This window comes from Hyperoodon ampullatus, assembly GCF_949752795.1.
Source record: "Hyperoodon ampullatus genome assembly, chromosome: 17".
In the NCBI taxonomy this organism is placed as follows: domain Eukaryota; kingdom Metazoa; phylum Chordata; class Mammalia; order Artiodactyla; family Ziphiidae; genus Hyperoodon; species Hyperoodon ampullatus.
In genome coordinates this window covers 38125874-38140445 of record NC_136930.1, presented here as the reverse complement: position 1 = coordinate 38140445, position 14572 = coordinate 38125874, and the positions used below count along the sequence as shown (strand labels likewise).

General features: G+C 36.8%; 1 protein-coding gene across 1 annotated transcript in view; it reads right to left on the bottom strand.

Annotated features, from left to right (window-relative positions):
* The window catches only part of INTS8 (integrator complex subunit 8), a gene marked incomplete at its 5' end in the record, with an annotated part of 47245 nt that overhangs the window by 30698 nt on the left and 1975 nt on the right, over positions 1 to 14572 (bottom strand). The window contains 8 exons of the mRNA XM_079722613.1: positions 257 to 357; positions 3053 to 3208; positions 4684 to 4791; positions 7889 to 8071; positions 10110 to 10161; positions 11745 to 11816; positions 12139 to 12279; positions 14112 to 14286. Coding sequence (XP_079578739.1) covers positions 257 to 357; positions 3053 to 3208; positions 4684 to 4791; positions 7889 to 8071; positions 10110 to 10161; positions 11745 to 11816; positions 12139 to 12279; positions 14112 to 14286 — 988 coding nt within the window. The remainder of the gene's footprint in view (positions 1 to 256; positions 358 to 3052; positions 3209 to 4683; positions 4792 to 7888; positions 8072 to 10109; positions 10162 to 11744; positions 11817 to 12138; positions 12280 to 14111; positions 14287 to 14572) is intronic.

Below are 14572 nucleotides of genomic sequence, written 5' to 3'. Positions count from 1 at the left end.
ATCAAGGGACAATTTAGCTATACAGATGAGGTAACAGAATCAAATTCTGCTATGTAAATTTTTTTCCCCAAGCACTTTTGAAATGCATTAGATGAACATTAAAGTGGCTCCTCTGGCCACGTTAACTTCCCATATACTAAAAAAAAGTGAAAGTATTGTGTCAGACATACAGGTAGTTTGGAGGGATGTTTTTGATAAATCTGAAATGCACACTTACCCTTTTATTCAAAAATCAAAAAGTAATTCACTTCCTTACCCCTGTTGAGCTTTCTGAAAGAGCTCTCTTAGGACTGACTGCCGGAACTGCACAGGTAAACTGAAGGTTAAATTGTCTTCAGCGAAAATCTTTGTTACCTCCTAGAACACAGACACAAAATTGCATCCATTTCAAAAATCATGAAAGAATCTTTCCAAAAAAATTTTTTTAAATAAAATTTAAAGTCTTTCTATAATAGAAATTACACAGTGAAGAAAATCATCCAAACATCTTGCTAGGTAAAAAAAAAAAAATCTTGCTAGGAAAATCTTCTCTTTCTAAAATTTTAAAATTACGTTACAGATACAAATAGCACTCCCTCACCCTTTTTGAAAATTGAAGATCAAAAGTGAGACGTGAGCGAAGAATCAATGAATAAGAAGTAATTCAGCTACGTTATTAGAGAGAAAGTTTTTAAATTCTTCTCATCCACTTTAAATAGGGGTTCAGGGACTTCCCTGGCGGTCCAGCGGTTAAGACTCTGCACTTCCACTGCAGGGGGACTAAAATCCCACAGGCCGCGCAGTGCAGCCAAAAAAATGGGGAGGGGTTCATACAACAAACTTTTTTTTTTTTTTTAAGATGTTGGGGGTAGGAATTTATTAATTAATTTATTTATTTTTGGCTGTGTTGGGTCTTCGTTTCTGTGCGAGGGCTTTCTCTAGTTGTGGCAAGCGGGGGCCACTCTTCATTGCGGTGCGCGGGCCTCTCACTATCGCGTCCTCTCTTGTTGCGGAGCACAGGCTCCAGACCCGCAGGCTCAGTAGTTGTGACTCACGGGCCCAGTCGCTCCGCGGCATGTAGGATGCTCCCAGACCAGGGCTCAAACCCGTGTCCCCTGCATTAGCAGGCAGATTCTCAACCACTGCGCCACCAGGGAAGCCCCCCATACAACAAACTTTTTAAAACACTAAAATAATTAATTAAAAATAATCCATCTAAATATAACATGTTAAGAAACTATTCTAATCAATTTAAATGTTTTAAAATATATTATTTAGTGAATTACAGAAACACCCATATTATTAGAGTCTTTTTCTGTTCTTTATCAACTCTTTATCTCTTTATCAATGGAAGAGAGAAAGAAGGGGTGATAGTGTGGGGATTTCTGGAAACAGCTAAAGCTAATCAGCTCTACCACAAAAGCACTGACAAAAATGGTTTCAAAACTATAAAGCAACCACTGTTTCACCTCCATAGCAAAACATAGGCTACACAGGGGCAAGTAAGCCACTTCCTAAATGTGAGAAGACACATTTGTTACAACTGTTCAATAACTACTTCATCAGCACAAAACAAAAATATATAGTTAATACAAACAGAATCTTATTACCAAAACACAGAAAAAGGTAAACATGATTTCTAAGATACTCCTGCATACATAACTGAAGTGATAAATTTCAGAGTTGCAACAAAATTGCTCTTTCCCCCTTCCTAGCTACCCATTACACTACTTTCTGAGTGACACATTTTGGCACTTTATTGTATTCACAGTAATATGTGCCTATGTATGACTAATATTTCCAAGGTCTCGTTTGCACAGGTCTTACCATTCTAGGGACCTTCTTAAAGATTCTATATCTTATCATAATTGATCCCCACCCTCCATAAGCCTGTACTAGGAATACGTAACTGAAAGATCTCTAGTGTTTAATAACTTCATCTGTAGCTGAAATCTATCTTCAAGAAAGTTTAATTTTCTTCCCTAGGGCAAAGCAGAATTTGCAAAAAAGAGGCCAGAGGGAGGGAGAGGAAGTACTTATCCCCTCTCTTCTATTTTCTTTGAAAAAAAATAAACTCTAGTTGAGAAGACTGAACTAAAAACCTAGGCTAAAAGTCCATTTGGAGACACAAAACTAAAGGTATGCTATAGCTTTGTCATTTCATAATTTCTGTTTTGAATTAAATAACATGAAGGCACTGTTCACTTCCTAGAATGAAGGCTTTCCAAAAAAGATTTTAAAAGTACAAATTCTAATTCCCAGTGATTTTCATTACAAAACTAAAGATATATACACAGAGGGTGCAATAAAAATCTCAACAGACTAATTTAAGCCCTTTTCATGATTAAAACTGAGATGATGACCAGACTCCCTGGCAAAATGGGCTACGTAATAGACTATCCAAACCTACCAAAACCGCTCTGCTCACTTTCTCCTTCACTCTTAATGTTTGCAGTGGCTAAGAAGGCAGGGTTACAAGGCCATACTTTCAGATCAGACACAAGACTTTAGGCTCCATAAAACTAAAAGTTCTCTACCTGTAATTTTAAAAGTTCTGCCTACAGAGTTTCTTACAGAATGTACTTAAAATGGGCAAATTCTATACCTTCAAGAAAGGAGAATTATCAATAATGAGTCAATATCTGTCCAGTGGTTTGCCTTAGAGTTTATAAACTATAACTTCTCATTTGATTCTCATAAGAAGCCTAATTTTTTTTTTTTTTTTGCGGTACGCGGGCCTCTCACTGTTGTGGCCTCTCCCGTTGCGGAGCACAGGCTCCGGACGCGCAGGCTCAGCGGCCATGGCTCATGGGCCCAGCCGCTCCGCGGCATGTGGGATCTTCCCGGACCGGGACACGAACCCGTGTCCCCTGCATCGGCAGGCGGACTCTCAACCACTGCGCCACCAGGGAAGCCCAGAAGCTTAATTATTAAAACTATTTTATAGGCCAATCTGACAGTCTGGCTTGCCCTAAATGGCACAACTGTAAATGGTGGTGTCAGGATCTGAACTCAGCTGTCTGGCTTCCAGTGCTTTTCGATTACACTATTGTATCCCCATCACACATCTTACCTGATAGTTGCCAGATCTCAAATAAATATGGACTTGACTATATGGAGTCAATTGCTGAGATGCACTATCAGAAGAAGGTACAAGAACACCACACGCTTGACAATAGCCAGCTAACCGCTTCTCATCTATGGTACAATGAAGAGATAATGAACCTATCTGTAAAGTAAGAGGTATATATCATTATTCATCAGTGTAATAGAAACAATAGTCTAGCACCCATTTAGTGCATTTTAACAGTACAAGAAAATGCTAATGGAAAATTCAGGGCTGGAGGAACCATAAAAAATTAAAAGGTTTAGAGCAGGGGTCAGCAAAATATTGCTCACAGGCCAAATCCAGCCCATGGCTTGTTTTTATAGATTTCTTGACCTAAGAACAATTCTTAGGGTTGTAAAGGCGGGAAAAAAACCATAACAACAAATTAGACTATACCACAGAAACTGTATATGGCCCACAAAGCCTAAAATATCTATTATTTAGTCCTTTACAAAAAAGTTTGCTGACTCCTGGTTTAGAGTTTTCAGGCCAACATAAAGGTAGACATTATTATTACTCTATGTAGGTATGAAAATTAAGATACTAACAAAGAGTGAACACTGTTAAAAACAAGCTTAAAATATTTTAAAATACATGTACTTGCAGAGATTTAAATGAGCAAAGAAAACTCAATCTTCACTCAACTGGAATAAACAGAAATGCTTCCATCAAAACAGAAAAAAAATTTTAAAAGACACACTTTTTTAAAAAATTAAAGTTTTAAACTACTATACCTGAAATGCCATAAAATTAGAAATCTGATGAGTGCCCCAGACAAAGTAAAATGGGGATTCCCAATAAAGAAAATCTCTAGTACATTTAATCAATGTCTCTGGTGAAGAAAGGAAAGATTGAAGTGGGAATTTTTCTGGGCACCAGGCATACAGAAACCTAGTTATATACTTTAAAATTCAGTTTTCTGAATCACAAAAAGAAAAATGCAAACAACAAACACATGAAAATGTTTACCCTACTAGGAACCAAGGAAATGCAAATCTTTAAAAGATATTCTAGATCACATCAAATTAGCAATTAAAAAAAAATTCACTGCTGATTGGAGTGCCTTCAGAGAAATGTACCTAGCAAGCAATTTGGCTTTACATATTACATCCTTTAAAAAAATAATGACCATTGACATGGTAATTCTACTTGCAGGAATTTAACTTGAAAGTATCTAAAGTCCAAACAAAAATTTATGCTTGGAGATATAAATTTTGCAACTTTATAATAAATAAAAACAGTAAACAATCTAAATGCCCAAACATTAGGAAAATGAAATCACAGCACAACTATACAACAGAATAGAATACATTTAAAATATCTATTCAAATATTTAAGCAAGATACAAAATAGTATATTACAGCATGAGCTTAACTGTATAAAAACATAAAGAATAAAAACTGGAAAAAAAATAAGCTAAAACCACGAAAGGGGTATTACAGATTTTTTTTGATGTTTTCACTACTTTTTTGAACTACCAAATTTACAACAATGAACACTTACTGGGTTTTTTTATCATCAGAAAAATTAAAGCCAAAAAACATACAGATGTTTTAAAGGACTGAAAATCATATGCCTGTTATGACTGTATTTACCTCTGCAATTAGTTCTTTGGTTCTAAAAAATTTTTCTCTGGCATTTTCATAGACAGCTGGATTTGTAGAGCCTTGCTGGAAGTATGCTGCACCCAAATCATAACACACCTAAAATGGTAATGAATACCAATTTGCTCAGTAATTTTTCAGGAACTTAAGAGCTGACAAAACTCAAAGGCATCTTCATCTCAGCAAAACACAGGTACACATACAACAAAAAAGAAAAAACCATTTCAATGAGCAGTGGAACAATCAATGTTCTTAGTCACAAGCAACAGAAGTCAACTCTGACTGAATTAAGCAGAAAACAGATTTACCCTCAGGATGTCAGGTGGCCTACAGAGTTACTGGGAAAGCCAAAGAATAAGGCTTGGAAAACAAACAGGGGAAGGGAAGCAAGCAGCCAGAACAAGAGCCAAAACTGATGCAGTGAAACACCACTGCAGCCACCTCAACACTAGACTCCACAGATCATGTCACCTGCAGCCACCAGCACTAGACACTGAAAGCAGCAGCTCCACTTCTGCCAGGGCTGCCCCTGGAAGCTAGATTTTACTGTCACTGTTGCTGTTGGCTCACCATCACAACGCATTATCTACCCTCCCCATTTCACTGACTTACTAGCTAGCTCCTAATTCAGTCTAAACTAAATGTATCTGTCTGTCACACCTATGTGACATACTTGCCCTGGAGCAGGATAAGGGCTAGAGAACGCTCGTGTCTGGAGTTTTCAGTTTTATTATAGGAAACAGGCTCTGCCTCCCATCGAGTCTCAGAAGGTAGGGGGTTCTTCTAACATAGAATAGGGGGACAGCCACCGGGGTGTCTCTCCAAAAGGGATAGAAGGGGCAAATGTCTACTATCACAGAACTTGCCAGAATAAAATATTGAGAAATTTGAATGACTATAAAACGATAGTGCATTTCCAGTTGTCTTTTTCTAATATAGAACCTGTACATTTTTCCAAGAACGTTCATAAATTGATACCTAGATTTACTGAATGCAGAACTCAAAGGCTAAGTTCAACTTGGCCATTTTATGAACAAGAACACTAAGGCCCAGAAAGTGACATCTCTGCTTAAAAGCATATAACCAAATACTGGCAGAGCCCAGACTTGAAGCCAGATCTCTAGGTTCCTAATACTCTATCTCAAATTTACTCTACACAAGGCTGACTGATCTGTCTTCTCAGTATGACTTTCTTAAAAAGCCTTCGAATTATTCCCCCAGGTAAGAGAAAGTTCAAACCCCAAGGCCTGATCTTCAAGGATCTCAGAATCTGGACTAATTTCTCTCTCCAAACCTCTCTATTCTCCTCTATTTCAATCACACCAGTTTTCTCAATTCCCCATTCACATCAGATCTACAAATGAACTTCATTCCACACCCCGTATTTCCATTTACACCAAACCAACCTTAGCCAACAGATACTCATTCCCCCTCTGAACTCCTAAGCTGTAATAGTCTCTGGTACTCATGACTGAACTACTTTTTACTGATATGCATTATAGATACTATTCTGCCCTGTTCAACAAATCAAGATTAATTCTTCTCAGCCTCTAGAATACTGCTTTGCACTATTTAATCCACATTTAATGTTGGGCTGATTATCATTCTAGAGCGCTTCCTTCCATCTAGGGTAAAAGAGTGCTAAAGAAATTTTTAAAAATAGTATGTGTGTGTATACATAATAGAGAAAGATTTAAACACACATAAACACACATACATATGCATACGTATTACAGTTACATATAATTCCCCTTTCCAGGCAGAGTACAAGATACCAAAAAGATACTTTCAAGTATAATTATACTGACTAGCCATTAAAACAAGTCTAAATTCTACAGTTAAGAGGTGGTCAGTAGGTTAAAACAACAACAACAAAAAAAACAAATCTGATAATGAAGCTGCCCTGAAGGACAGTAATACTTTTGGTTTAACTAAGGAAAAATTTAAGGTTTTTCTTTTGAGTCAGGTAAATTTTAGTAACATAAAGACTGCAAATGCACTTTAAACATTAACATGCCAGGAAATGAGTATCAGTACTAATTTGCTATTCAAAAAACAGAAATTATGGCTCAGCTATGTAATTAAAAGAATATTTGATAGGGTTTACCTAGCACATTTATGTAAGAGTTCTGTTTTTTCAGGTCATATCATCCACTACATTGTGAAAATCAGACATGTTACCAAGACTTTTAAACAGACTCAGTGAGTATAAGATATGACAGCACCAGAAACCTCCTACATGGAAGTTTCATTGACCATTTAAAGTGGTTACCAACTGTCAATGCCTCTTGACTCCTCCTCCTACTGTACAAGACTCCAGCTTAACAAGTCTTGAAAAGGGATTATTTTCAACTCCAGAACCAGCTAATCTGAAAAGGTACCTCCGAACCCTTTAAAGTCAGAGCTACTTCTGCCCTTTCAGGATTGGGAAATAGGGATTAAAGAAGTTATGCCAAAAATAAAAATAAAATATAAATAAAATAAAAAAGGTATCAAGTAAAAAAAAAAAAAAAAAAAAAAAAGAAGTTATGCCAACTCACACAATGAACATAGAATGTAAAAAGAACACAGAATGTAAAAGGCTAGTGGCCCCCTCTAGGCAATCATCAAATATTTTTAAATTTTTATTATACTCAAGATTCTGGGCTGGAAAGTGAGAAAGAGGCAAATATATTAAAAAAAGAGACCTCAAAGAGTTTACTATCCAGCAGGAAAAAAGAAGACATCAATACAAAAAATATCTAACAACAAACAACAACTGAAAGCAACAAAGGAACTACAGCACAGAGTTACAGAAAGCAGGCAACCTTAAGATCTTTGAAAAACTAGGTGCTTCTCTAGTAGCCCATATTTTTCAAAGTCTAGTACAATATTAGTTTTGTTTTGTTTTTTTGGTATGATTAGATTTCTAATAATATGAATGAACTGTAAATTAGTTACATACTCACTGCATTGTCAGTCTCCTAAATACAACTGGGAAACCAGTTCAGAGACAAAAGATCAAACGAAATTTTCCTTCCATTTCTTTTAGAAAAATTTCAAGTGAGGTCTTATAAAATTCACAAATTAAATACAATACAAAGTCTTAATAGCATCTGAAGTCAAAATCAAAGGGACAAGGGCAGAAATAAATTCTAATTAAAAACAAGATTTTCCAAAAATTTGCTATGCATTGATTAACTACTGAAATAAATACCTGGCACTGCATCTCCTCGGTTTTGATTTTCAGTCCAACAGTGGAACTCTCAGTCTCTCCATTTACCACGCCTGGCTCCATGGCCAATAAATCTAGCGTTCTCATCGTGTGGACATAAAGATCCTTGTTTAACTTAAGGGCTGCCTCTAGTACCAAGATAGAATCAGAAGCTTGTTCTTTTAGCTACAAAAGTTCAATAAACAAATTATTAAAATACAAAAATGGCAGCACTGGACTATAGTAACCAAAAAATATTTACAGGATACTTACTACCTTAGTGTATTAATCTATTTTTAAAATGTTTCTAACATAGCAGGAGTGCAATTATATTTGTTAAAATTATCTTAAAAAAAAAAAAAAGAGGGACTTCCCTGGTGGTCCAGTGGCTAAGACTCCACGCTCCCAGTGCAGGGGGCCTGGGTTCGATCCCTGGTCCGGGAACTACATCCCACATGCCGCAACTAAGAGTTTGCATGCTGCAACTAAAGATCCTGCATGCCACAACTAAAAGATCCTGCACACAGGGGCCTTCTCTGGTGGCACAGTGGTTAAGAATCCGCCTGCCAATGCAGGGCACACGGGTTCAAGCCCTGGTCCAGGAAGATCCCACATGCCGCGGAGCAACTAAGCCCATGCGCCACAACTACTGAGCCTGCGAGCCACAACTACTGAGGCCGCATGCCACAACTACTGAAGCCCGCAGGCCTAGAGCCCGTGCTCTGCCACAATAGAAGCCACCGCAATGAGAAGCTTGTGCACCACAACGAAGAGTAGCCCCCGCTCGCCACAACTAGAGGAAGCCCGTGCACAGCAACGAAGACCCAATGCAGCCAAAAATAAATAAATAAAAAATTAAAAAAAAAAAAAAAAGATCCTGCACACGGCAACAAAGATCCCAAGTGCCACAACTAAGACCCAGTGCAGCCAAATAAATAAATAAATAAATAAATAAATTTTTTTAATGAAACAGTAGGTTCCTACTGTGAAATTAGAAAACACATATTGGAAAAGATTGATGTCTTTCTTCTATAAAAAAGTTAATAATGAAAAATGTTTTAAAGATTTGCACAGTTCCACTGATTTATTCAAGAAATGTTTTGTATGCTTCAATGTGCCAGCCACTTTTAGTAGGCATTAGATAATAATATTAAAATGATGCAGGTTTTTTGCTTCTACATTAAAAATACATTATCTGTTGTACATAGATACAGACTGTCTCTTATCTTCCTTCTCCTCTCCCAGCCCCTGAACTTTAGTTGTTATCTTTGGCACACTGTAGGTGTTAAATAAAGAATTACAGAGATCATTTTTAAATTAAGGGAACTACTGTGTTTCTACTTTTATACTGACTAGAACAATTAAAAAATAATTGTATTTTTCTGACTACAGAAGTAGGTTTAGGGAATTCCTTGGCAGTCCAGTGGATAGGACTCAGTGCTTTCACTGTCGGGCCCCGGGTTCAATCCCTGGTTGGGGAACTAAGATCCCGTGAGCTGTGCGGCACAGCCAATAAAAATAAAAATAAATTAAGAAAAAAATTTTTAATTAAAAAAATAAAGTTTTAAAATATAATGCATGTTTATTGTAGATTTTGGGGAGAACATGAAAGAATATAAACATATCACCTATAAGAGTGATTTCTCACATCTGCTAAAGTACTGTGAAATATTTGACAACAGAATTGGTGGTAAAGCACTCTCACTAACATTAAAAACATGTACAGGGACTTCCCTGGTGGTGCAGTGGTTAAGAATCCGCCTGCCAACGCACGGGACACAGGTTCGAGCCCTGGTCTGGGAAGATCCCATATGCTGCGGAGCAACTAAGCCCGTGCGCCACAACACTGAGCCTGCACCCTAGAGCCCACAAGCCACCACTACTGAAGCCCATGCACCTAGAGCCCGTGCTCTGCAACAAAGAGAAGCCACCACAATAAGAAGCCCACACACCACAATGAAGAGAAGCCCCCATTTACCGCAACTAGAGAAAGCCCGGGAACAGCAACAAATACCCAGCGCAGCCAAAATTAATTAATTAATTAATTAATTATTTCAAATGTACGATTTAGAATATTACCAAACTATGTTCTAACAAGTAAAAATATAAATGCCATTGCATCTAGACCTTGCCAACTCTTATATACCTAAGATTAGAAGAAGCACCTACACATGCTCTAAATATGTCCCAGAAAGGTTAGAGTGTAACTGATGCCAATACTCACCACTTTCAAAATAGTTTCTGTTAGCTCTTTCTCCTGTTGCATCTGATTCATACTAAAAGAGAAATGATTGAAGAGTATCAAACATTACTTGAAAGACTGAAAATTCAAAACTTAAAGATCATTCTTGAAAGTGAGGTTGAATTTAAATAAAAATGTTTTTAATGCTATTTCTTTTCATGCTTAAAAAACAAGCAAAAACTCAGTGCTGATGCTCCTTTACCATTATTTTCTCAATTGCTTTGTATTTTAAAAAAACTCAAATTTTTTTTTTTACTTCATTTATTCATTTCCTCAAAGTTTTTTGGTGTTTAAAAAGTAACAAAAGATAAGCATCTGCATGGTGATATAGACATGCAAACAAACAAAAATATAACACAAATGCTAAGCATCAAAACTTTACCCAGGGGCTTCCCTGGTGGCGCAGTGGTTGAGAGTCTGCCTGCTGATGCAGGGGACACGGGATTGTGCCCCAGTCCGGGAAGATCCCACATGCCGCAGAGCGGCTGGGCCCGTGAGCCATGGCCGCTGAGCCTGCACGTCCGGAGCCTGTGCTCCGCAACGGAGAGGCCACAACAGTGAGAGGCCCGTGTACCCCCCGACCAAAAAAAAAAAAAACTTTACCCAGAAAATGATTTTCTAATAATGATATATATTTTTTTTAATTTATTTTTATTTTTGGCTGCACTGGGTCTTCGTTGCTGCGTGTGGGCTTTTCATTGCGGTGGCTTCTCTTGTTGTGGAACACAGGCTTCTAGGCCCATGGACTTCACTAGTTGTGGCTCGCAGGCTCTAGAGCGCAGCCTCAGTAGTTGCTCAGGCTCAGGCTCAGTAGTGGTACACGGGTTTAGCTGCTCCACAACATGTGGGATCTTCCTGGACCAGAGCTCAAACCCGTGTCCCCAGCATTGGCAGGCGGATTCTTAACCACTGCGCCACCAGGGTCCCTCTACTAATGATATTTTTAGGTGATATTTGTAGGTAGCATTAGAAAATAATGTTGCCTAGAAATAATGATTTCTTCCATTTATTCATTTACTTATCAGCTATTTCTTAGGCATTTAAAATGTGCTAGGAATGCTGCTAAACTCTTGAGATGAACTAATGATTAAGACATTAAGGATAAACAAACCCTCAGTTTAAGAATAAAAATTTACTGATATCAAAAGCTCATTTGTATCAAGTTAGAAACTATACTCTCTTCCTCCAAATTTGGGTAAGTTGCTATCTGGAATTTAAGAACTAGGTTTAAAACTCTGGATATGATCCAACTATTGTAATTAACTTTTGCACTCTAGATTAAAATAATTTCCAGCATACAAAACAAATATATCTCCTTCAAGTAAATTTAATTAAATGAAAACAAACTTAATACTTGGAAGCAGGTCAGCTAATGCTAAGATGAAAGGCACAATGTACGAAGTGCTCCCTTCTCTTTCAGAGCTCTCTAGTCTAGACAGCCAAAGCACCATCTGAATCTCTCACCCTTCTAACTCCTCCAAACGCACCTGTACGCAGGCCTTCTGCCCTCCGATTCCTGCTCCACTCCTTCTGTACCAGGAGTTATTAAAAACTTACAAAATTTAAAAAAATTCTGATGAAAAAAGCGCCAAGGAAGGGTCTTACTGGCCAACTTACACACTTAACTGAGGAGGTCCAGGTTTTGCTTGTTTGACAGGAAAACTACTTTGAACAATTGTCCTAATCGCCCTGTAAAAAAGACCAAAAAACCAAAATGTAACACACTCTAAATATCACTTCAAGTATTTTTTCAAGTACTCCTTAGAAGACTTAAAAACTATCTGAAATTCTAATTGATATATAATAAAAACTTTGTAAGTCATCCACATCTTTCTCAGAATTCTTTTCATCTATGCAGTCATAAATTTTCTCCACCAACAGATTCACTGTTCCCAAGATCCTCTGGGAGATCCCTAGAGTAGAAGGAGTAACTTAAAAGCATATCCCTGAAAGTCAGAGTGCAATTAAAGAGAGGCTGCCCAACACATTTCAGGTTTATGAAAACATTTACCATCTATTGTAGAGAAGTATAGCCATGGCAGTGGTTGGAGGCAAAGTGGCCAGATCCATGTCTACGTGCTTTGTTCCAGGGGGAACTTTACTGATGCACAGCAGTTCATTTAGTAACATATTCAATACTGGAACAGACAAACTTAAAAAGGAAGAATCAAAAGATATATAAGCTGTGTAAGCACAAAATACACAATGCAGTATTTTCACTAAAAATAATTATACTGTTAAAGGAGTAAATCTACAGGACCATTTTATTAACCTGTCTCAACAACTTATATGAAAATATACCTATTAAATTCAAAAAGATTTTTTAAGCTTTCATTATGAAAACAATTTAAACATATGCAAAAGTAGACAGAATAATATAATATAGCCCAATGTGCCCATCATCCAGCTTCAACAATTATCAACTGATGGCCAATCTTGTTTCATCTCCACTCCACCCACTTCCCTCCTTCCCATATTATTGTGAAGCAAATTCCCAATATTAAATCATTTTTTCCACAAGTATTTCAGAATATATCTCTAAAAAATTACCTCCTAACATAATGACAGTATAAATTTCACACCTAAAAGAATTTTAATTGCTTACCATCAAATAGCCAATCAATGCTCAATTTTCCAAGTGTAACACATACATCATACTTTTTTGTACACATTGCTACCTGTTGATATGCCTCAAATCTATTAATGGATAAGTTTCCCCTTAAATTAAAGAATAAAACTTTTTTTAATTCTAATTTTAATGCTATAGAAGATATGGTGAAAAAAACAACGTTTAAATACTACTAGTGTGAGTATCAACTAATACAACTCTCTTGGAATGCAATCTGGTAATATACATCATGTGCTTTAAAAATGTTTATACCACTTGACCAAGCAATTTAACAATCTATACTAAGGCTGTAACTCAAAATTCAGATAAAGTTTACGGACATAGACATTTAAGGCTCTGTCATTTATAAAAGTGAAAAACTAGAGAGAACTGTCAATGGAGGAACAGTTAATAAATTATCTATACAATGGAATAAACTCCAAAAAACAAAATGGGAAAATGTTCATGATATCCTGCTATGTGAAATAAAACAAATCAAAACAGTATATAAGGTATGTTCACAACTTTGTTTAAAAATAAAGGGAGGGCTTCCCTGGTGGCACGGTGGTTGGGAGTCTGCCTGCCAATGCAGGGGACACGGGTTCGTGCCCTGGTCCGGGAGGATCCCACATGCCGCGGAGCGGCTGGGCCCGTGAGCCATGGCCACTGAGCCTGCGCGTCTGGAGCCTGTTGCTCCGTGGCGGGAGAGGCCCGAGTGCAAAAAAATAAATAAAAATAAATAAAGGGAGAAAAACAACAAAAATCATACAAAAATGTTAAAAATATTTCTCTTCCCTCCTCTATTATTTCCTATTTTCTGAATTTTCCCAAATGTTCTATAAGGTATTTCTTTTTAAATTGTGAGAAGGGGATGAAAGCAAATCATTTTATAACTACGCCTTTGAAATTATTTATCTGTAAACAAATAACCACTGATTCTAATAAGACAGCTTAATAGTTTGAGAGAGAGTGATTGATTTATGCCCAGTAAAATTAACTGAATTATTCAATAGGGAATCATCCATACATTATGTATCATCCATCATTAATTTTTATTCATTTTCTTCAGATATGTAAAAGTAAACTGAACATTTAAAACTGTTTAGGCGTGGACTTTCCTACTTACCACATCAAAAAGAAGAACAATAATAAAATGGCTCATTATTGATAACACCATGTTTATACTTTAAAAGGTTATTTAAATTCATCTAATAGTCAAATATTTTCTTATACCTTTTGAAAACTACTTGCATATTTTACCAAGAATGCAGAGAAAAATAATTTTCATCTTAAGGGCCAATGTTATAAGAACACATATTGAAATAAACCAAGATATCTAATAGTACTAAAAATAAATTGATTTAAATCTTGTATACCTTTTCTCTAATACGTCTAAGTCCCACTTCAAATGTGCAGCAACTTTAAGAGCAAGAAGCTTTAAAATACGATTTCTCTTGTTATCAGGTGGAGGTTGAACTTGGTTCTGTTCATTAACTGAAGGTTTAGAAGCCTGTTCCAAAAACTGGACTATAAGTTGAACTGGTGCAGGATCTAGGATTTAAAAGAAAATAATCCTTGAACTTAAGTTCTAATTATGAAGATCCAAAGGATTCACTGTATTAGTTTTTGACCACAAGGAATCCAAACAGGCCAACAGGCACATGAAAAGATGCTCCATATCGCTATTAGAGAAATGCAAATCAAAACTACAATGACATATCACCTCACACCAGTCAGAATGGCCATCACCAAAACATCTACAAATAATAAATGCTGGAGAGGGTGTGGAAAGAAGGGAACCCTCCTACATGATTGACGGGAATGTAAATACGGAGGT